Consider the following 21,889-nt stretch of genomic DNA (forward strand, 5'->3'; position numbering starts at 1 on the left):
TCCACGGCATGTGGACCTCTTACGGAAACCACACCGTCATCTGCAAGTTGTCTTAGCGTGCATTGTTCTGCCAAACAGTTGTCGATATCTTTGACATAAAAGTTATAAAGAAGAGGGCTGAGACATGAGCCTTGGGGCAGGCCCATGTAACTAATTCTGGAAGTTGTCAGTTTTCCAAGAGAAAAGTTCATTTGCTTTTCTGACAACAAATTGTACAAGAAATTATTTAAAATTCCAGAAAGTCCACATCTGTGCAGATTGTCTGACAGAATTTCAATGGAAACTGAATCAAAAGCCCCCTTAATGTCCAAGAATACTGAAGCCAATTGCTCCTTGTGCGCAAAGGCCAGTTGAATATCTGTGGAAAGCAGCGCTAGACAATCGTTTGTTCCTTTGCTCTTGCGGAACCCAAATTGTGTATTTGATAGCAAGTTATTTGATTCGACCCAGTGATCGAGTCTCCGAAGGATCATTTTCTCCAACAATTTCCTAATGCACGAAAGCATAGCAATCGGACGGTATGAGTTATGGTCAGACGCTGATTTGCCAGGTTTTTTAATGGCTATTACTTTGACCTGTCTCCATTCAGGCGGTACAATGTTGTTTTCTAGCAAGGAATTGAATAAATCTAGCAAGCGTCTTTTAGCGATATCTGGGAGATTTTTCAGAAGATTGAATTTAATCATATCGCTTCCCGGTGAGGAGTTGTTCGATGAAAGAAGAGCCATAGAGAAATCCAGCATTGAGAATGGTCTATCCAGAGAGCCGCCGCTAGGAGACGCTTCTCGAAGAATATTTTGTGCTGGAACTGAGTCCGGACAGACCTTTTTAGCAAAATCGAATATCCATCGGTTGGAGTATTCTTCACTCTCATTGAAAGATGAGCGGTTACGCATGTTGCGAGCCACCCTCCACAAGGTGTTCATTGAGGTTTCTCGTGAGAGTCCCTCGACGAAATTGAGCCAATAACCGCGTTTTTTTGCTTTGATTAATTGTTTCAGCTTTGTCTCAAGCTTTGAATATTCCTCGAAGTAAGTGGAGGTTTTGTGTCTACACAGCAAAAAAAAATGTAATATCGATCAACGTAATTCAAGCTGATGTATGAAATAATGATGTAATAGCAAAACGCAGATACAATATTACATCAATGGATGTAATTTTGTTCGCAAAATCGATGTACATCGTACAATGTGATATTACACAACCGATGGATTGACCTGGTTGCAGCAGTTTCGATGTAATATTCAACAACTTTTTTTGCTGTGTACGAAAAGCTTTGAAAGCATCAGATTTTTCTACATACAATTTTGTGCATTCTTCGTCCCAACCAGGTGTGGCTGGTCTCCTCTTAAAGGGTGCATTTGGAACTTTTCTTTTTTGTGCTTCCAGTGAGCTTTTGTAAATCAAATCGGCTAGGAATCGATATTCTTCCAATGGTGGAAGCGCATCTATTGATTCGACACCGATTGTCACCGCCGTTGCATATTTCTGCCAGTCGATGTTCCTTGTAAGATCAAATGGAACCCGAGATGGTTCTGCAGAGTGAGGGCCACACTTTATTGAAATGATGATTGGCAAATGATCGCTACCATGGGGATCATTGATAACCTTCCACTGACAATCCAATGCTAGCGATCTTGAACACAAAGATAGGTCGAGTCGGCTTTCTCGAGCCGGAGGTTTTGCTATACGTGTCGCTTCACCAGTGTTCAAAATAGTCAAATTGAAGTCGTCACATAAATCGTAAAAAATAGCCGCTCTATTGTCATCATATAGATCGCCCCACCCAGTACCATGGGAGTTCATATCACCCAGAATTAATACTGGGGATGGAAGAATCGAAACTAGATTCCAGAGTTGACTACGGCTAATGGAGGTTCTTGGTGGAACGTATACTGAAGCTATGCAAAGATCTTTGTTCTTCACATTTATTTGGCAAGCGACGATTTCGACGCCTGATAGAGCAGGAAGGGAAATTTTGTAGAAAGGGTAGCACTTTTTGATCCCTAAAAGTACTCCTCCATAAGAATCGTCTCTATCCAGGCGTATAATGTTAAAATCGTGGAAGTTGAGTTCTTTATCGGAAGAAAGCCATGTTTCACAGAGAGCAAATATATCACAATCATAATTGTGAAGTAAAAATTTGAACGAGTCTAGCTTAGGCACTAGACTACGGCAGTTCCACTGTAGCATCGTGATCATATCTTCAACCTCGTTCGACGAATTATCCATCGAAAGATATGATTGATGCAAGGAGGGGCCATGAAACAGTCAATTGCTTAAGATATGATTCTAGTGTTGGAAGCAAGGCAGAAACTAAGCTTCTAAGAGGGTCTTGTATGTTGAACATATTTAATATGAATTCCACAATGTCCGAAAAAGCTAGCAAACCTCGTTCGGACTTGGATTTCTTTTGAGAAGTTTGAGGAGCAGCTTTTTTGTTTTTCTTTTCTTTGTTGGGTAATGGCGGAAAATTCTTGCTGCATCCAGGGATTGGATCAACAGGAGCCTTCGGTTTTATTTTTTCATCCCCATTACCCTGGGAATTTGGCAATCGTCTGGAGGTGACTTTAGTTTTCTTACGGCGCACTTTCGGGGAGGGGCATTTTCTTTTTGAGGAACCGTCTATTTTTGAAGGTGCGTGTACCACCGTAGAATCACCTTCATCGGATGAGTCAGAGTCCGATTCTTCAACTGACAAAACCGAAAATTGGTTTGCATCTTGGACGGCTGATGCAGCCTTCAACATTTGAGCATATGTCTGCTTGGAGCGTCCAGAGATTGAACGCTGCACTTTATCGGAGTGCTGTTTGTACATCGGGCACTCCTGCAAGGGGTGAGGATTCTCGCCACAGTAAGCGCATTTTACTGATTCTTTGTGGCAAGAATCCTCTTTGTGGTTTTCACCACATTTGCCACAACGAGTTTTGTTGCCGCAATGGCTGGCCGAGTGTCCCAGCCTTTTGCAGTTGGTACAATTATATACCCTCTGTACAAACAGTCGCACCGGAAAAAAGCACCATCAATTTTAACAAAGTTTGGGAGAACTGAACCTGCGAAAGTCACCCGGAACGAGTCTGAATGTTTATAAACTTTTTTACCGTCTAGCAAAGATGCTGAATGCAGTTGCCTTACATCCAGTATCTTCACTAGCGCGGTAGCGAATGTCGAGTTTTTAAAAGTTCCCGAGGCATGTTTCAAGTCCTCGACAGTCAGACTCGCGTCGGAGACCACGCCTTCTATCTCCACATCTCGAGAAGGGATGTAGATGTTATACTCAACACTAAAAAGCTCGTGTTCAGCAATTTTATTTGCCACATCATAAGTCGGTGCTTCTACACGCAGTTTGTTGAATCTTTCTATGTGTACCAAGATTCCCGGATACTTACGCAGCAAATCTCTCGTTATGTCGAGAGTTTTCAAAGGTTTATTTTTGGGCCGAAAAAAGACAACCCATGGTCCTTTCGAAGACGGTTCATAGTATCTGGTTCGCATAACGTAGGCATCGGAAGATGCCATAAGTGTTGCGCAAAAGCGGTGCGCAACCACTTAAGAAGGAAAAAAAATAAAACCTTCACTAATTAATTAATTTTAATTACTAGTAATTAAATTTTTTGCCCGACGTACGAACAAATCAAAAAGAAAAAAAAATCGAAACAAAACAAAAACTTATATCTACTTGCAAAAAGTTGTCTCACTATGACCCATACTCCCCTACCAGGGGTGAGAGACAGAGTCACGCGCCACGAGGCAAAATTAAACTACAATAGGGAGGCAATGGACTTGCAAAATGTATTGTCTAATACTTATGCCGGTTGTAAACAACCTATCAGCCGTTGCAGCTAGATGGTCCGTTTGCTGCTGCTGGTGGTGATGGTTGGTGTTGGTGGGTCGGCACGATGATGTGAAAAAATGGCTTGACGACCGGATGGGTTACCGGGGTGGATAAAAGCTAGATGGCAACTCCAAGGGGCTCGGCCCATGGAATTCCACTTCCTCTGTTGCACACTGGTCACTTGGGGCACCCAATGGGGGGGTGAAAAAACCGCTCGGGCGGAAAAAACACCGAAAAAACTAGATGCCGCGCGACTGAGACCGGAACGTTGTTAACCGACTGATTGTTCAACTAGGAATGGCATCAGGTAATTCTAACAATTTTGTTTGCATACTCTACCATCCATCAGGTCATGGCAATCATTTTACAAAATTTCTTCAGTCATCATGGCAATTCTTATTTACCATCCATCAGGTCATGGTAATTCCATAGAGATCCCGAAGAAACGTGCTCAACTTTTTGGCTTACCTCTGATGGTACTATCTTCGGTCCCAAGCTTGTCGAATCACCCCTCGAAACATAAGAAAAACCAATAACCTCTCATTTTATCTGTCAAACTTTCATAGCGAATCAAAACAAACATTGCGTAGTACTAGAATTTCGACTAGAATAGGGTACGTTAATCGTTTGCTTGGGACCAATAGGCTACTAAAGTGGTGAGCCAATTTAAAATCGTTAGTTTCGTATTGATTGTTGGTAATTCTATGTACCATCCATCAAGTCATGATAATTCTATCTACCATCCATCAGGTCATGGCAATTATTTTTCAAAAAAATTCTTCAGTTCTTCAGTCATTCCACTATACTTACACTATCGTACCAACTGCGCCATTGTCGTGACCGGACCGAGGTTTCCAGCCTCGGCCACACGAATTAATGGTGCAGCTCCCACGGCTGCGGCAGCTTCCAATCCTGCTGCTATTGTTGCTGCTGTTCTTTCTCCGTCTCCAAAATTCGTTACAAGAATCTCGTCAACGAGCTTAGGGACCTCATATCTCGATGAACATTTCAAATGGTCCTATCTGCTTTGATCGATTCTCTTCATCGACTTTCTCTTTTCATAACCACTGCTATGCAAACAGATTTCGCGCTAATTCTACCACATAGTTTGATAAAGGAGGTTCTTATCTAGCGCCCAAAACGTCAAATACATCAGGGAAAGGTTTTGCAGCTGGTGTTATTGACGAAAGAGAAAGTCGATGAAGAGAATTGATCAATGCAGATATGACCTTTTGAAATGTTTATCTAGATTTATACCTGCTAGCTTATCAAAATTCTCGAACCAGTGAAGGCCGGCGCACAATAGATACGTTTTCGGGTTTTTTGACAGATAATCCATGGGCTAACTGTCAAAAAACCTGAAAACGTATCTATTGTGCGCCGGCCTTGATACCCGCATAAGCGCAAACCATAAATTTACCTTACCTAAAATGGTTAAAATTGTTTATAATCCCTGCTAAACTTCAACTGAAATGGTTATGGAACTTTACATGAACGTTTAATGATAAAGTTTTAACCTTAAGTATTATAGTTTTTTGGAAGTGGACCTTACAAATAATGGGTTGTTAAGAACCATTACCATTCAAAATTCTTGTTTTCTCCATACATTTTCGGAAAGAAAACTATACTTAAACCTTTTAACTTATGGTTTGAGAACATTAATGGTAATGGTTATGGTAACCAGTAAGGTCCATGAATGGTTTTGTAACATCGATCAACTTTATGTGGAATATATCGCGAATTGGTTGCCTGTAAATTACTGATTACCAATTATTCACGATATATTTCACGTAAAGTTGAGTGATAATACAAAACCATTAATGGACCTTACTGACTACCATAACCATAACCATTAATGTTCTCAAACCATAAGTAAAAACGTTCTAATATATAGTTCTCTTTCCGAAAATGTATGGAGAAAACAATAATTTGGAATGTTAATGGTTCTTAACAACCCATTATTTGTAAGGTCCGCTTCCAAAAAACCATAATACATAAGGTTAAAACTTTATCACACAAACGTTCATGTAAAGTTCCATAACCATTTCAGTTGAAGTTTAGCAAGGATTATAAACAATTTATAACCATTATCGGTAAGGTCATGTGATGGTTCGCGTTTATGCGGGTATACAGTTTACATACGGTCTATCACGCTCACTCGATTCTACTCATTCTTTCTTCCACACTAACTTTCTCTACTACAGTATATAATCAACAATCAATACGAAACTAACGATTTTAAATTGGCTCACCACTTTAGTAGCCTATTGGTCCCAAGCAAACGATTAACGTACCCTATTCTAGTCGAAATTCTAGTACTACGCAATGTTTGTTTTGATTCACTATGAAAGTTTGACAGATAAAATGAGGGGTGAATCGATTAGCTTGGGACCGAAGAGAGTACCAGAGCTGAGCCGAAAAGTTGAGCACGTTATTTCGGGACCTTCTAGTCTTATAGCGAATTCGTTTATTATTCAGTTCCAACCTGGATCGGGTATCAAGATTGGGTCTGCTTGTTTTCTGACAAACGTCAGTTTGTTCCTTTGTTTTTAAAACCTAGCTCAGGTTGAGGTTCGCACTGACAAAAAGTTCGGTTTCGCACTGGGTTGGAAGTGGTTCCAACCCCGATAATAAACGAATTCGCTATTAGAGTTACCTCTATGATATAATTGCATTATCTTCCTAATATGAGTCACGTGATTGGGGAATCAACCCGAATGAAAAAGAAAGCACTCTTCCACACAAATCAATCGAAGCTGTATTTCATATTATTAAATCATAAAAAAAAAACACACACAAAGCCAATTTCCTCCAATTCAGTGTCCACGCTGTTGCGTCACGTTGACGATCGACCCGTGGCCGGGATAGGTATATTTCCCGGCCACGTCGGAAATGTTGACGCATCCCAGCTCGTTCGTATCTTCCCGGACGCCAATCAGCTGCTTCAGTTCGTGGTGTCTGCACTTGTCATGGTAATCGTTCAACTTAACGCATTCTCCCTCAAATTCGACCATTTGGGCATCCGCTCGGTGACATCTGTTCGGAACGCATTCCGGCTGCTTGGCCTCCTTCCTTAGGACGAGCATGGTGTTTCCTGTGCAGTACCCTTTGGTGAACAGTGGGTGGCACTGTCTGGTCGGCGGGTGGTAAATGAAGGCTGGAATGGATTAGATTTGGGTGGATTAGATCAGATGGTCACGTGCATGAATTGTACGTCATTTCAACGGAAATTCGGTTCCCGGAAAGCCGTTCCCCGGAAAACCGTTTTCCGGAATGTACAGTTTGCCGGAAACTTCGTTTCCCAGATAACTTTATGCTTTACTGTAAATACTATTCAAATAAGTCTGCACATTGCAGACGAAATACGCGGATCTGTCAAGGAAATCAGGTAGTGGAATGAAATGGAAATTACTAATCCTTATATTCTAGATAGAGTTGGAGTTTGTACCGTAGGAATGAAGTGGAAAGGTAGATCTGCTTGTCGAAAGTATCCTCTGTGTTCGTATCACTGGTCGCACTGCGGAAAACCTGATTGGAGCAAAACTGACGCTCTTTCCCCCGACAAACGAACATTCTGGGCAGGACTTCTCTCGACAGCCAGGACACGAACTTCTGCAGACAGGTGAGCAAACACCCGGCCGTCAACAACCAGGACGATTGCTACATTTTGGTCCTTCTCTCGACAGGTGAGCAAACACCCGGCCGTCAACGAACAGGACGATTGCTACAAGTACGTATACTGGCCAAATTGATTCCCAACAGTCGACGATGAGTTGTACACGAGGTGCTGTGGTTCCGGAGCGATCCGATCACGTACAATGAGGCGTTGAGTAGACCAGACCAAGAACTATGGATGGCGGCTATGCGAGAGGAGATCACTGACATCACTGATTGCGATAGAATAATACGTAAGCGCAAGTCCATTTCCGGGAAAACGCTATGCGATACATCGAAGCCATGCCATATATTTCGAGAACAAGTGAACATTTAGGACTTGGACCACTCACATCCAAATGTCAACTTGCTATTTTTTTAAATGTTACTTAATTAGTCCCAATGATGACTTTCCACGTGGGAAAACATGTTCCCGAACACATTTTAAAAATAAGGCTCACCCTGCAGCAGCAGCGAGATTTGCAAAGGATAGGAAAAAGGTATGTCGACGCAACCAACAGCTTGACGAGGCGTTACGCGAGTCGGGAAAAGCCGAAGAAACGGATGAAGAAGTTCCTGTGTGTAGTGAACTCGTCTAAACCTCACTTGGAGAGTGAGAGCTCTGAAGAGAATGAGTCCCACAAAGGGAAGTTGAGTATGTAAAGGAACAAGAGAAATATACGAATTCAGAACTTGTTAGACAACCCACCAAACTAGACGTGTTTACTTTAGTGTCGACGAGGTGAAATAGTTTTTTTTTTCCAAGTATTTTTATAAGTTTAAAAAGTGGAAAAGTATTTAATTTATTGCGTGCATGAGAATAAATTGAACCTTTGAAGTGAATTTTGCGAACCATCTGGTGAAGATTTGGTGTGGCTTGGAGTAAAACCAGTAAAACTGCATGTAAACTCGGCGTAAGTTATTTCTTTTGTGTGGGAGAACAAAAGATTTTGATGTGCCAAGAGCATTCTTTTTCTATTTCCCTTTTTAATCGCTAAATGTTGTTCTGAGACCAAGCTGTTTAGCTTTTGTGTTGCATTTTTAATCCAGAACAAAATTAATCGGCATTTTGTGAATTTCTTTGAACAAAAGAAAAATCGCCATTTTGTATTACTAAATGATTAAATTTCGCCACTTAAAGGGGAAATTCCCGCCATTTTGTACGGTTACAAAGCATCTTTAGTGATTAGAGGTTCTACAATTTTTCCTCTCATTTTATCATACAGCACCTTGTTTTTTGGAGAAAGACAAAGCGCCCAACACTACACAAGCTATTATCATAGAGGTAACTCTAAGACCACTGGGTCCCGAAGAAAATCATTATTATTTTTGGCTCACTCAGTACCAGAACAACGGTCCCAAGCAGTCCCAAGCTATTTCACTCACCCCTGCATGTTGTGCATGAATCCACACACCCCTCATTTTATCTGTCAAACTTTCATAGCGAATCAAAACAAACATTGCGTAGTACTAGAATTTCGACTAGAATAGGGTACGTTAATCGTTTGCTTGGGACCAATAGGCTACTAAAGTGGTGAGCCAATTTAAAATCGTTAGTTTCGTATTGATTGTTGCTATTATCGCGATTCTCACAAATTCGTACCGATCTCACCACCACTGTTGCATTGAACCGGTTGGCCCGATTCAGTTCAGCTGTCAGACGTCAGTGAGAAGAACGTGTGAAGAGAGTCTCATCAAGTGCAAGTGAAAACAGCATCATTGTTGCATCTGCATGCGTACACCAGTGGAATTTGGTGGCGTGACCTCTACGACCGGCTTAGGAATCGAAGGTTTTCGAAAGGAGGAATTGCGAGATTGAGAAATTTCGCCAGTGAATGTTTTGCAGAGCCCGCTGGTCTTGCTGTTGTTGCTTGCTGGAACCGCTGTTGCTGCTGGAAGTGCTGTTGCTGCTTGAATTGCTGTTGCTGCTGGTTGGAATTGCTGGATCGTCGTTCGATTGCAGTGATCGATCCGCTGCTGTTGAATGTTGCTTGCTGGCTGATTGGATTCACGGTGTTGTTTGCTGGATTGGATTTGGATCGTTTGGTGGAGCCTATTTTTGCCGAGTGGAGGAACCGTTAGTGTTTTGTGTTTGGTTTAGAAACCAAACCGTATCAGGTATGTGATTTAATTTTTATATTTTATTTTGTTCTTGTTTATTGCTACCTTGATTGCTACACAACTTAATTCATGAAGTGTTTTTTTTTTAAATGAAATATCGTTTTTTTTAAACTGCGACATTTATTTATTTTTTTTTTCTCAAATAAATTTTGTGAAAAAAATTCACTGTTTCATTGAAAGGATGTCGACTGCTGCTACTGAGCCATACCTACCGGGTTCTATTCCGTTTGTTGAATACCTTGAACAGCTGCATTGGGTTTTTAAAGCGAATGAATATTCAGATGAAAAGTACAAGACAAAATTTTTAGCTGTTTGCGGTCGGGAAGTTTATTCTGACTTAAAGAAACTTTTTCCTGGTCAAGACTTTGAGCAGTTGAATTACAAACAAATAATTGATGAACTGAAGAAGCATTACGATAAGACCGACTCCGACGTTATACACAGTTACCGTTTTTGGACAAGGAAGCAGGGTAGGAATGAAACTTCTGAAGAATTTGTTTTGAACGTCAAAGTTTTAGCTGAGTTATGCAATTTTGGAACATTTAAAGAGCGAGCGATCAGAGATGTTTTGGTGATCGGGGTTTATGATCAAAATCTTCAAAAGCGTTTGTTTGATGAAGAAGATTTGACGGCTGCAAAAGCAGAGCGGATTATTTTGAGCCAAGAATTGGCAGCTAACAGAACTCGAATGGTGAAGAATGATAATGAAAACAGATCTGGTGTTATTGCAAGATTAGGTCGCAGACCTGACCGGTTTGATTCTAGGCGTAGACCTGATCGGTCTGCTTCTAGGCAAAGAGATAGGAGTGTTAGTCGAAGCAATGATAGAAATCGCTCATTTTCATCCAGGAGTAGATACGATGATAGAAGAAGAACGCATTCTGGGAAGCCGACATTTTTATGTTCTTTTTGTAAGAAAAAAGGACACACTAGGAAATATTGCTACCGATTAACAGGGAAGAGCCCGCGTAAAGATTTCCGGAGTGTTAAGTTTGTAGATTCGCCTAAACTTCCTATTTCAGAAACTTCAGGTCTTTTTAAACGTCTTAAAAAGGATTTGAATTCGGATAGTGAGGAGGATACAAGCATGAATTGCATGATGATCTCCTCAATAAATAGAATAAATGAGCCGTGCTATGTTGAAGCTACTATACAAAGAAAGAGATTGACTAAGGAGGTCGATTGTGGATCGGCAGAAAGTGTAATATCCGAGGAACTGTTCTTGAGAAACTTTAAAAACGTAGCAATTGAACAGTGCAATAAAAAGCTAGTTGTGATAGACGGTAAAAAGCTTAAAGTTCTTGGGAAAGCGGAAGTCCAGGTGCAGCTAGGAAACAGAACGAAACAACTTAATTTGATTATCCTACGTTGTGAGAACGATTTTGTGCCGCTTATGGGGCGAACATGGCTTGACATTTTTTACTCTGGATGGAGAAACACTTTTAGTAGCCCAGTTACTCAGCTAGAACAAATCAACGCACTCAAGGATGAAAAATTAGTTGACGGGATAAAAAGTCTCCCTCGGCGGCAGGATCATTTCTGCTCATAGGCGCCAGATCAAAGCACCAATACTTAACGAAATAGATTCTCCGTTTTCGATGGTGGAATTCTCACTTGCTCTCCTCTCATGTAACAACTCAGCTCCAGGAATGGATAGAATCAAGTTCAACTTGCTCAAAAATCTCCCAGACGTCGCGAAGAGACGCTTGTTGAACTTATTCAATCAATTTCTGGAGCACAACATTGTTCCGGATGATTGGAGGCAAGTAAGAGTTATCGCCATTCGAAAACCCGGTAAACCCGCGTCGGATTATAACTCGTACCGTCCCATCGCGATGCTGTCCTGTATACGGAAATTGTTGGAGAAAATGATTCTTTTTCGTCTAGACAAATGGGTCGAGTCGAATGGTTTACTTTCAGATACGCAATTTGGATTTCGGAGAGGCAAAGGAACGAGCGACTGTCTTGCGTTGCTTTCAACTGAAATTCAACTGGCCTATGCGCAGAAACAGCAAATGGGTTCAGTTTTCTTGGATATTAAGGGGGCTTTTGATTCTGTTTGTATCGATGTCCTTTCGGATAAACTCCACGATAGTGGGCTTTCACCAATTATGAACAACTATTTGAGCAACTTGTTGTCTGAGAAATATATGAGCTTTTCTCATGGAAACTCGACAACTTCACGAATTAGTTACATGGGTCTCCCCCAGGGCTCATGTTTAAGCCCCCTTCTTTATAATTTTTACGTTAAAGACATTGATGGTTGTCTTGATGAAAATTGCTCGCTAAGGCAGCTTGCAGATGACGGCGTTGTGTCCGTTATAGGGCCAAGTGCACCGGACCTGCAAGGACCATTGCAAGATACCTTAGACAATTTGTCTACTTGGGCTATGAAGCTGGGTATCGAATTCTCTCCGGAGAAAACTGAGTTGGTTGTTTTTTCTAGGAAGCATCATCCTGCACAGTTACAGCTTCAACTAAAGGGTAGAACAATCACTCAAAGTATATCTTTCAAGTATTTAGGTGTCTGGTTCGATTCCAAATGCACATGGGGAAAACATATTGCGTATCTGAAACAAAAATGCCAACAAAGAATCAATTTTCTTCGTACAATTACCGGAACTTGGTGGGGAGCACACCCGGAAGATCTGATCAGGTTGTACCGAACAACCATCCTTTCGGTTTTAGAGTACGGTAGCTTCTGCTTTCAATCCGCGGCGAAAACACATATCTTGAAGCTGCAACGAGTTCAATACCGTTGCCTCCGAATCGCGCTTGGCTGTATGCACTCGACGCATACGATGAGCCTCGAAGTACTCGCGGGTGTTCTCCCACTGACAGATCGTTTCGCTGAGCTGTCTTTCCGGTTCCTCATCCGTTGTGAAGTATTGAATCCTTTGGTAATAGAACACTTTGAGAAGCTGCTCGACCAAAATCCTCAAACAAGATTCATGAGTTTGTACTATGAGTACATGACGCTGGAGGTTGGTCCTTCTTCATTAATCTCCAATCGTGATTGCTTCCAAGCCTTCTATAGTTCCTCTGTAAATTTTGATCTGACCATGATGCAAGAAATCCATGGAATACCAGATCACCATCGGTCGATGGTTGTTCCCTCAATTTTTGCAATCAAGTACCACCATGTAAGTAACGATAAAAGATTTTTCACAGATGGGTCAACCATAAATGCTTCCACTGGATTTGGTGTATTTAATCAATTTCATAGCGCCTCCTATAAACTGCAGAAACCATGCTCCGTATACGTTGCGGAACTCGCAGCTATATTTTACGCAGTAGAGCGAATTGCCTCACTACCTTCTGACCATTATTTCATTTTTACGGATAGTCTTAGCTCATTGGAGGCTATTCGTTCAATGAGGCCGATGAAGCACTCCTCGTATTTCCTGCCTGAAATACGATCTAAACTGAGTGCTTTATCTAACTGCTCCTATACTATCACCTTAGCTTGGGTCCCATCTCATTGCTCAATTCCGGGTAATGAGAAAGCGGACTCATTGGCTAAGGTGGGCGCTATGGAAGGCGATATTTTTGAGCGACAAATCGCCTTCAACGAATTTTTCTCCATTGCTCGCCAGCAAGTCCTCATCAGTTGGCAACAAAAATGGAATGATGGTGAATTGGGAAGATGGTTACATTCTATTCTCCCACAGGTGTCGAACAAACCATGGTTCAAAGGGTTGGACATGAGCCGCGACTTTATACGCGTTATTTCAAGGCTTATGTCCAATCACTGCTCGTTAGACTCGCACTTCTATCGAATTGGGCTCTCAGGCAGCAATTTATGTGCGTGTGGCAGTGGTTATCACGATATCGAGCATGTTGTTTGGTCGTGTACCTTACACCGTATTGCCAGATCTGAGTTATCCACATCCCTCAGGGCCCGAGGAAAACAACCCGCGATACCCGTTAGAGATGTCTTGGCGAGCCGAGACCTTGACTATTTGAATTTAATTTATGTGTTTTTAAAACGGATAGATTTGAGGATTTAGAAGTTAGTGTCATCTTGTGTTCTCCCAAGTTGTTAGCTACCCATCGGTGTACCCCCATGTTTGTCTTTTTCATCAGAGTGTCGCCTAGTTCGAGATCAAGAGCACATTGCTCTCCAAACCTTGTGTTCACAATCCCTACCCTGCCATCCATTTGTTACAATTTGTTACCCCTAACCTCGAGATAGCCGCGAGTAATCGGCCCCCGCTTTACTAACGTTAGTTTTAAGTAATTTTGTTATCGAAACAATGAATATCGGCTCCGCAAAGCTACAGCAAATGAGCCTGGAAAAATAAACGAATTATTAAAAAAAAAAAAAAAAAAAAAAAGGCACCAATACATTTTTGCCGGAAAACGAAGAGAAGTGACGTTTTCCAAGGAGAGAATTTAGTTGAACCAGCACCAGCACAACAAAACGATTGTAACATTAGAACTAGCAAAAGAAAACGAAACCAGGATGAAGAATACTTCGGGGAAGATGCGGAATCAGAACCAGAATTTTATGGTTTCGCTGCTGATTCGTTTATCTACATCGAGGAAGAACCCCTATCGAATGAATCGACTGAACTACCACAATTTTCGCAACCTGTGGAATCGATTAGAAAATCTAAGAGAAAACATAAGAAGCGAAGAAAAGAATATTTTCACTATTATTAATAGTATCGAACATTGTTTTAAATCAATTCAAATTTAGTAAATTTTTGAATAAGCAATTCAAATATTTGACAGAACCTTCTGTTTTCGATTTATGAGTTTTTTTAAGTGGATTAAAAGCTATTGAATTTACAAGTATTTATTCAATTAAAGTATTTTGTATTCCAAACTTAAGGAAGGAGGAGTTGTAGTGAACTCGTCTAAACCTCACTTGGAGAGTGAGAGCTCTGAAGAGAATGAGTCCCACAAAGGGAAGTTGAGTATGTAAAGGAACAAGAGAAATATACGAATTCAGAACTTGTTAGACAACCCACCAAACTAGACGTGTTTACTTTACTGTGCTCGCGGTTTCAGATGAAGGATATAGACCCAGAGAAGTTCTACTTAGGACTTAAAATCAGCAGGGATCGAGAACATGGTGAGTTGTCCCTCGACCAACAAAGCTACATCGAGGACGTGATAAACAGGTTTCATATGGCGAGCTGTGATCCTGCTGTTAAACTATTTGAAGCTAGTGAAGGGTTGGACAAATCGATGTCACCACAAGCACAAGTACATCCCGAGAACCTAGCACGTGGACATACGATACCATTTTGTCCACGAAGCAATCGATAATGGGTCGGTCATGGTGAACTATGTTAACTCCAAACATCAAGCCACTAGTTAAAGCCGGGATCGTGACCCAGAAGCGGTTTCTAGGAATCGAGGATTAGGGAGGAGTGTTCACGATCAAGTAATCGACGATTTGCATAGCAACCGATGTTTGTTACCGCGATAAATGAAATTTTCATTCCACTACTAACGGTTAAACTAAAAAGCCTGAATTTATTAAAGAGACGACATGTCAAAATTAGAACATTCGTTTGTCTGTCAAAGTCATAGGAAAAGTCATTCCAATCAAAGCAGAAGACCTGTCAAATGGATAAGATGTCGTCTCTTTATAAATTCAGGCTCCTCTGAAGGTCAAGCCTATAAGATCTAGTTTCACTTTGATATAGTTACATATACAATTCATAGGAGGATCCAAGGGGATGCCTAATGAATTTTCAAATAAAGTACCTCAACGTTTTGTTATGTTTTGCTGTTATCGTGACCATTTTTCCAAGTTTGTGCATTAGGGTGGTTCAACTTTACAACTCCCTGTTCCCCACTGCTCTTTCAATGCGTATTGAGGTTCCCAACAACTGTGCAAAATTTGAACAAATTTGGTTATAATCTCGATTTGCGGGAGAATTTAGTATAGCCATGTTATACTTTTCTTAAATGTTGTCCTATTGTGTACCGGGAGAGTAAAAAAACTGTTGGATTTGACAGCTCCATTCCGTTCAAAACGGATATCCCATAGAATATCAAACAATGTTTGTATTGGAAATTCCGAGGGAAACCCGTTTACGAACGAAACACCGAACAGGGTTGATAAACATGTGTATGTTTACAATACTTTGATGTTACGTTTAATTATTGCCGCTACAGTTGAATACTGGAATAACCCACTAGCAAAAATCGATTTTACTCTTGTTCTATATACGCTATACCGAGCGTTATACATAGCACAATGATGCGCTATACAGCGCACTATTTTCGACACTATGTATAACGTATAGAACGAGATCGATTTTCGCTAGAAGCGACAATATGTCATTTTAAGATTTGAGGACAAAATTAGAATTTGTATCCTGAGAAAAAATGTTCGGCATACTTTCCGGGAAAAAGTAAGTTCCGGTAAATGACGTACAATCGTTGGAATCTGTATCAAAATTGATTCAGATGGACATGGCCAACTCGATGATAGACAGTTTAGTTCAGTTTTATATCGTTGGGTGGTGTGCGTGTACTGTGTTAAGAATATGCCTCGAGATTTTAACCCAGATAATAAAATGTGATTTTTTCACCAATGAGAATAACTCAGAGCGAGGTCACGCTATGGAATCGTTAGGACATCAATTCAGCATATCGTTAATCCTGATGCAATCCCAACGCTTTTATCCAACATCCCAATGATTTCTCGCGGAAGTCCAGATGTGTTCTCGGCTTTCATTAAATCAAGTATTACGTCAAAATATTCCTACTCATCTGGCATTAACAGAGTTGCATCGTCGGGCGCTCAATCATGCTCATGCTCATGCAATGAGAATAACTCAGAGCGAGGTCACTTCTACTCAGTTGTATGAGAAATTTATAAAAACTGCAAGATGCACAGCGCTGAGTTCCTGCAGTGTTTAGATATTGCTCCATACCTCTGAGTAGAAGTGACCTCGCTCTGAGTTATTCTCATTGGCCATGTGTGTGTGTTGAAACGTTCGAACTCCTCCGCTGCATAAGCATAGCGGAAGAATGAAAGAGGCAAAAAATTCACATTGCTGGACCTTTTCTCCACGACATTAAGCTACACAGCGATGCCGAATCAAAACCGAAGGTTACTTAGCATTTTGCATATAGACATAGAGCAATACTGCCGCTATTCGCATAACAGTCCCAAGTTGTATGGATTTCCTACCTACATGAGACCGTGATGCGAATAGCGACACTATACTGAATGCATGATAATCAACGGAGAAGAAAAATCCCCGACTGTTTCGACAGTTGATAAGACAACTGGAACGACATCAGCGACGAAGAGTACGCAACAGGTTGCATATTATTTAGCAGTAATCTGCAGCGCAAATTATTTACCGGCCAAAACAATTCAACATCAAGCGTTTAGGGCAAGGGACATCGCAGTGTGCCGCTAATGTCATAAAGTGTAACCATTAGCAACGCGATGACGTAGAAAGACTATTATTATGTACGTTTGAATTGGTCACGATCAACCAGGTGTAAAATTAAAACATCAATTGCCTCGGAACTTTCAGTATGCAACAGATGGGAAAATCAATACCTCTGACGTAAATGCTAACTTTGCGATATCACCGTCAAGTGGAAAGCAAGCTAATGGGTTACTTACTTGGTTTACAGTCACAGACCCAGTCGGTTTCCTGATCGCCCGGGTAAAGTATCTCGTTTTTCTGACAGCGGTTCGGGATGAACACCGGCGTTCGATTCTGTCACATTGGAAAGCATTGTAATTGATGGTCGTACAGGTATTCGTCACTACTCACCCTAGCATTCTGCTTTGATTCGATATTGGACGGATCTTCCGGATAGCCAAACAGTTCACCTTCACCGAGTGGATTTTCACGTGTGTTGTTTTTGTAAGCGGGTGTTTTTCCGGAGGTCAATCCTTAAAATAAAGTTAACATAGATAAGGCGTCTAAAATTAGAACATCCGTGGTCCGGTAATAAGAATCAGTCGTGGTGTCCCAGAACTGGAAAAACCTGACCGTTCAAGGCTACCGTCCCAAGAAGGATCTGATTTAGCACGTTTTTGCGTACCTTTGGCCCTATCTTCTGGCGTTCAATTTTTTAAACTTACCATTGCTAACCGACAGTTGCTGTTGCTGATCAACACGGCCATTCGAATGCTGAGGAGCCGCACTGGCAAATATGGCCAGGCTTATAACGACGACTACACCGAAAATCAAACGCTCCATTTCGAAGAAAACTACTCCTGCTGCGAACGTCTCCAATCGAAGATTACCAAACTCAGCCAAAACTCTCTACACTGTGCAGCTGCCCGAAGCTGGATGATGGGAATTTCCCAGACTCAGAACTCGTGGACCGGCCGACGACGACGACTCACTGTGTGTAGATAGTATCAATAAATGCTCACAAAACTGGTATTGATGCCGCCGACTCTTGATCGGAGCGAAGCAAAACACAAAACTTGATTATATTAGAGGGCGACGCTTGTGTGCACGCGGGAGCACTATCGTTTATGAAGTCCTCTTCTGACTAGATCCGCAACTCGACTGATCGGTCGACGAAACCGGTCTGGAGCAAGAGAGCTTGATTCGGTCGCGATCGCATCACCGTCGTGCGACGACGTTATCAATGGATCACTGTAGGATTGACTCTGAGTTTGTCCTGGCCCGGCGCGAGAATCATTCATTAGAGGCACTCCCATCGTTCTCGCGCACCCATACAAGTGCAAGAGGATCGTTGCTTCTTTATTTACTCGATCAGAATGACATATTCAAATAATGAATGAGCGCGAAGGCGCGCGGGATGGGATTGGAGAGGATTAGATCGGGAATTACTTGCTTCGAGGAGGCTGAGGGCAAGCAGCCAACCAACGGTTCTAGTTGTAATTGTTTGACACCGACCGGCCCTGGGGTGATAAGAATTTTACGATCCTCTGAATAAATTGCTGCTCCTAAGTCCGAAGTAAGTAGCTATAGTATTATCGATGGCTTTACTTAATTTAGGTATACATCTTTAAGTATTTGCATACACCGGAGGTAGTCTACAACCTGTTATGGGCACAACCCCTAATTATATTATCCAGCGATGACGCGTGCGTACAGAATACAATTTTAGAACTATAATTAGAACAAAAAGGATAAAAAAAACAGAGAAGAAGTAGAAGAAGAAACCCAGCAAAGCACTGATTGTCGACGGTAAGGTGAGAGAAGATCCAAAGTTGAAGAAACTAGGGGACAAGGTGGTCAAAACCAGGCCACCCATGAAAGGCGATATGCTCTTTCAGTTGAAGAAAAAGCCGTCGATCAAGAGCTCAACCTACAAAGAGTTGATTAAGAAATCGGTAGGTGCCGTGACAACCGTGAGGGCGGGCTCTATACCAGGGGACAGGAATCTGGAGGTTGGAAGATGTTACAATCCGGATAAAGAAGGCGTATGGCGGCTATACAACTTTCGACAAAATGCAACTAACAGCTTAAGCTGTTCGAGACAAACAGACATAGCAGACTAGCATATTTTCCATCAAACACGCATTTACCGGTAAATGTTTTTGACGTAGGACTACATCTGTGATTTTGTGAAAACCGAAAATGGAACATGTAACAAAAATATGAAAGATTTTCAACGTTTATAACTCAGCTGTCCCTGGACCAATTTCAATAATTTTATCACCAATCGATTAGAAATATTTCTACGCATCTGTTAAATTTCAAGAGTTTATCATTTTTCAAATTGTCACTATTGGAAATTGCACGAATGCCTGCGAAAAGCGATTTCGCTAACAGATTTCAAAGTTGAATTCCATCCGGTCTCACGGTAAACGATAAGCTCCGGGCCCGGCAAGCAGATAGCTATCGGATCGGATTCAGTTCCAATCACCGTGTGTGGGAGTGTCCGGTCGTCGGCATCAGCAGCAGTGCTTTCGACGCGTGGCGTTGAACATTGTTCGACAGTACACAACGAAAGGCTGCATGCAAACAGTGAGCTGCAGCCCACATGAGCATCCATAGAAGGAGGAAGTACCCGTACCGCTATTGATCGGATTCAGTAGCTCTTCGTGAGTTGCTGTGGGCCATCTATATTACTCAACCATCACGACAAAGCGGTCCTTTTCAGGACCACCATAAATTTTTAAAAGAGTATTTTTTAGACATTTGTCGAGTTCATCAATCGGATGTCAGTTCTCATATCAAGATAGAGCTGGAATTAGGGCGTAACAGCTTTTGTAAACAATGACTTTTTTCGATGATGTCTTGAAAGTCAAGGTTTGCCCACACAAATTTTACATCACCACCAGGTAGGCTAAGACTTCCCCTACCCGACGGTAATGTTGGTTTGCGTGGGTTTGCGTGAGCATGTCTTGGATTCCTAAAAATTGTCGAGAGAAGTCATTGTTTACAAAAGCGATTACGACTAATTCCAGCTCTATCTAGATATGTTTCAATCTAACATACCATGTACTTTAAGGCAACATTGGGGGTGCAATTTAAAAAAAACCAAAGCCGGTCGTGGCATGAAAGTTGTCTGATTTTGATCCAGAGATGATGGATTTTAATTCTTAATTCGCCAATCGATAGGATTTTTTCTACGAATCTGTTAAAATTAAAACTTTATCATTTTTCAAAATGTCGCTATTGAAAATTGCACGAATGTGCAACTGTTGCTATAAGGATAATTAAAATTATCACAGATTGTCTGCGAAAACCGATTTCCCTAACACGGATTTCAAAGTTGAATTCCATCCGGTCTCAACAAACGGTGTTTATTCAATCACCGCGTGGTGAGTGGTGGTGTTCTTCAGTACACAACGACATGCTGCCTGCATGCAGCGAGTTGCCGACCACATGAGCATCCATAGAGGAAGAAGAAGCCGCACCGCTATTGATCGGTATCAGTAGCTCTTCGTGAGTAGGTATGGGCCATTTCAAGCGCGTCATACTAAAGAGTATAAATAGAGAGAAGCCCGCTCGAATTCCTATTTCTACACAAAACACCAGCTTCTGCTGTAGTTAACAAATAAGATTTATAATATAAGACCACGTAGGCCTACGTGACCATTGCGTACAACCTAGAAACACTGGAACAAGAGACCAGCGGAGAAAAAAAAACATGATTTAGGCAACAAGATAAACATCAAAGCAATCCTGGCATCATTTGCATTTGTAACTGCTTGCGAGTGACTTCGCCAATGCACCGACGAGCGAGTTCATAAGTGATTGTTAAACGATTTTAATACTATAGAGGTAACTCTAAGACCAGAAGTTCCAGAAGAAACGTGCTTAACTTTTTGGCTCAGCTCTGGTACTATCTTCGGTTCCAAGCTAATCGATGCACCCCTTGAAACATAGGAAAATCCACGAACCCCTCATTTTATCTTTTAAACTCTCATAGCGAATCAAAACAAACATAGTGTAGTACTAGAATTTCGACTAGAATGGGGTACGTTAATCGATTGCTAGGGACCAATAGGCTAGTCAAGTAGTGAGCCAATTTAAAATCGTTAGTTTCAACCGGTTGGTGCCACCATATATTGAGCGAAATGCCCGTGACAGTGTACTCAGCAGATGGCGTTAGTATTTTAGAGAATATGTTTTACAGAGAAAAATATTCAATACGTTATGTCTGTTTGTTTGTGGCTACTTCACGGATTACCCAGCAACTGGAGAGATGCTTTAGGTACATGGGCATCGATCACTAGGCAAGAAACTGCGAAGGCTTATACAGATTTAAAATGTGCAGAAGATGCGATGAGAAGCGTGTAGTGGTAAGCGTGATTACCTTTCACCCCAGGAGACCTGGGTTCAATCCCAGTTGTTCCCCGGTTCATGAGTTGATGGGTCGATAGGTAGGGTCCAGGTGTGGGCGTCGGTAGCATTGGTGCTCAGCACGGAAAACAAGATGAGAAGCGTCACTTTGCAAGAGACTGCAGACCAGTTCCAGGATAAAAAAAAAAAATAAATTCTCTTCATCGACTTTCTCTTTCGTTAATAACTTGGGTACAGAACCGTTTCTTGTCGTGTTTGTCGAATTAGAAGCTTGAGATAATAGCTTCTTTTATCGATCTGTGTGCTGAAAATAGCTGAGAATGTCTTAACCTCGGTCTTAACATGGCCGTGAAGATGCAAAGAGAAAGTCAACGAAGAGAATCTGTCAATGTTACATAGGACCTAATGCATTGTTCCGCTTGAATTGTGTGTTATCGGCAATCATTCACAATTTAGCGAAAATTCGCCTTTGTTGAATGTTGTATTTTTTTTTTGTAAATTGCGTCTTTAACATTTTTCCAGGGGGAACGACATTCATTTGGATATATTTTTT

At 41.5% G+C, this 21,889-nt stretch overlaps 1 protein-coding gene across 1 annotated transcript; it reads right to left on the reverse strand.

The window, feature by feature from the left end:
• Nucleotides 1–6,590: 6,590 nt before the first annotated feature.
• On the reverse strand, nt 6,591–18,130 carry LOC135707914 (uncharacterized). Its single transcript, XM_065229833.1, has 4 exons — nt 17,685–18,130; nt 17,371–17,492; nt 17,217–17,313; nt 6,591–6,992 (listed from the first exon to the last, which is right to left on the reverse strand). Exons 1-4 carry the CDS (start codon nt 17,800–17,802, stop codon nt 6,652–6,654), a joined length of 678 nt encoding a protein of 225 aa, XP_065085905.1. The 5' UTR covers nt 17,803–18,130; the 3' UTR covers nt 6,591–6,651.
• Between the last annotated feature and the right edge of the window lie 3,759 nt (nt 18,131–21,889).

Source organism: Ochlerotatus camptorhynchus, unplaced genomic scaffold, assembly GCF_037179485.1.
Source record: "Ochlerotatus camptorhynchus isolate MF236.1 unplaced genomic scaffold, CSIRO-AGI_Acam_v1.1 ptg000323l, whole genome shotgun sequence".
NCBI classification, from domain to species: domain Eukaryota; kingdom Metazoa; phylum Arthropoda; class Insecta; order Diptera; family Culicidae; genus Ochlerotatus; species Ochlerotatus camptorhynchus.

What these genes read in the sequence shown, in the direction of transcription:
- LOC135707914 (XM_065229833.1), bottom strand. Translation starts at nt 17,802, where the DNA reads ATGGAGCGTTTGATTTTCGGTGTAGTCGTCGTTATAAGCCTGGCCATA. An exon ending in GCAACTGTCGGTTAGCAATG is followed by an intron (nt 17,493 to 17,684) that starts GTAAGTTTAAAA and finishes CTTTATTTTAAG; the next exon opens with GATTGACCTCCGGAAAAACA. An exon ending in AATCAAAGCAGAATGCTAGG is followed by an intron (nt 17,314 to 17,370) that starts GTGAGTAGTGAC and finishes CCAATGTGACAG; the next exon opens with AATCGAACGCCGGTGTTCAT.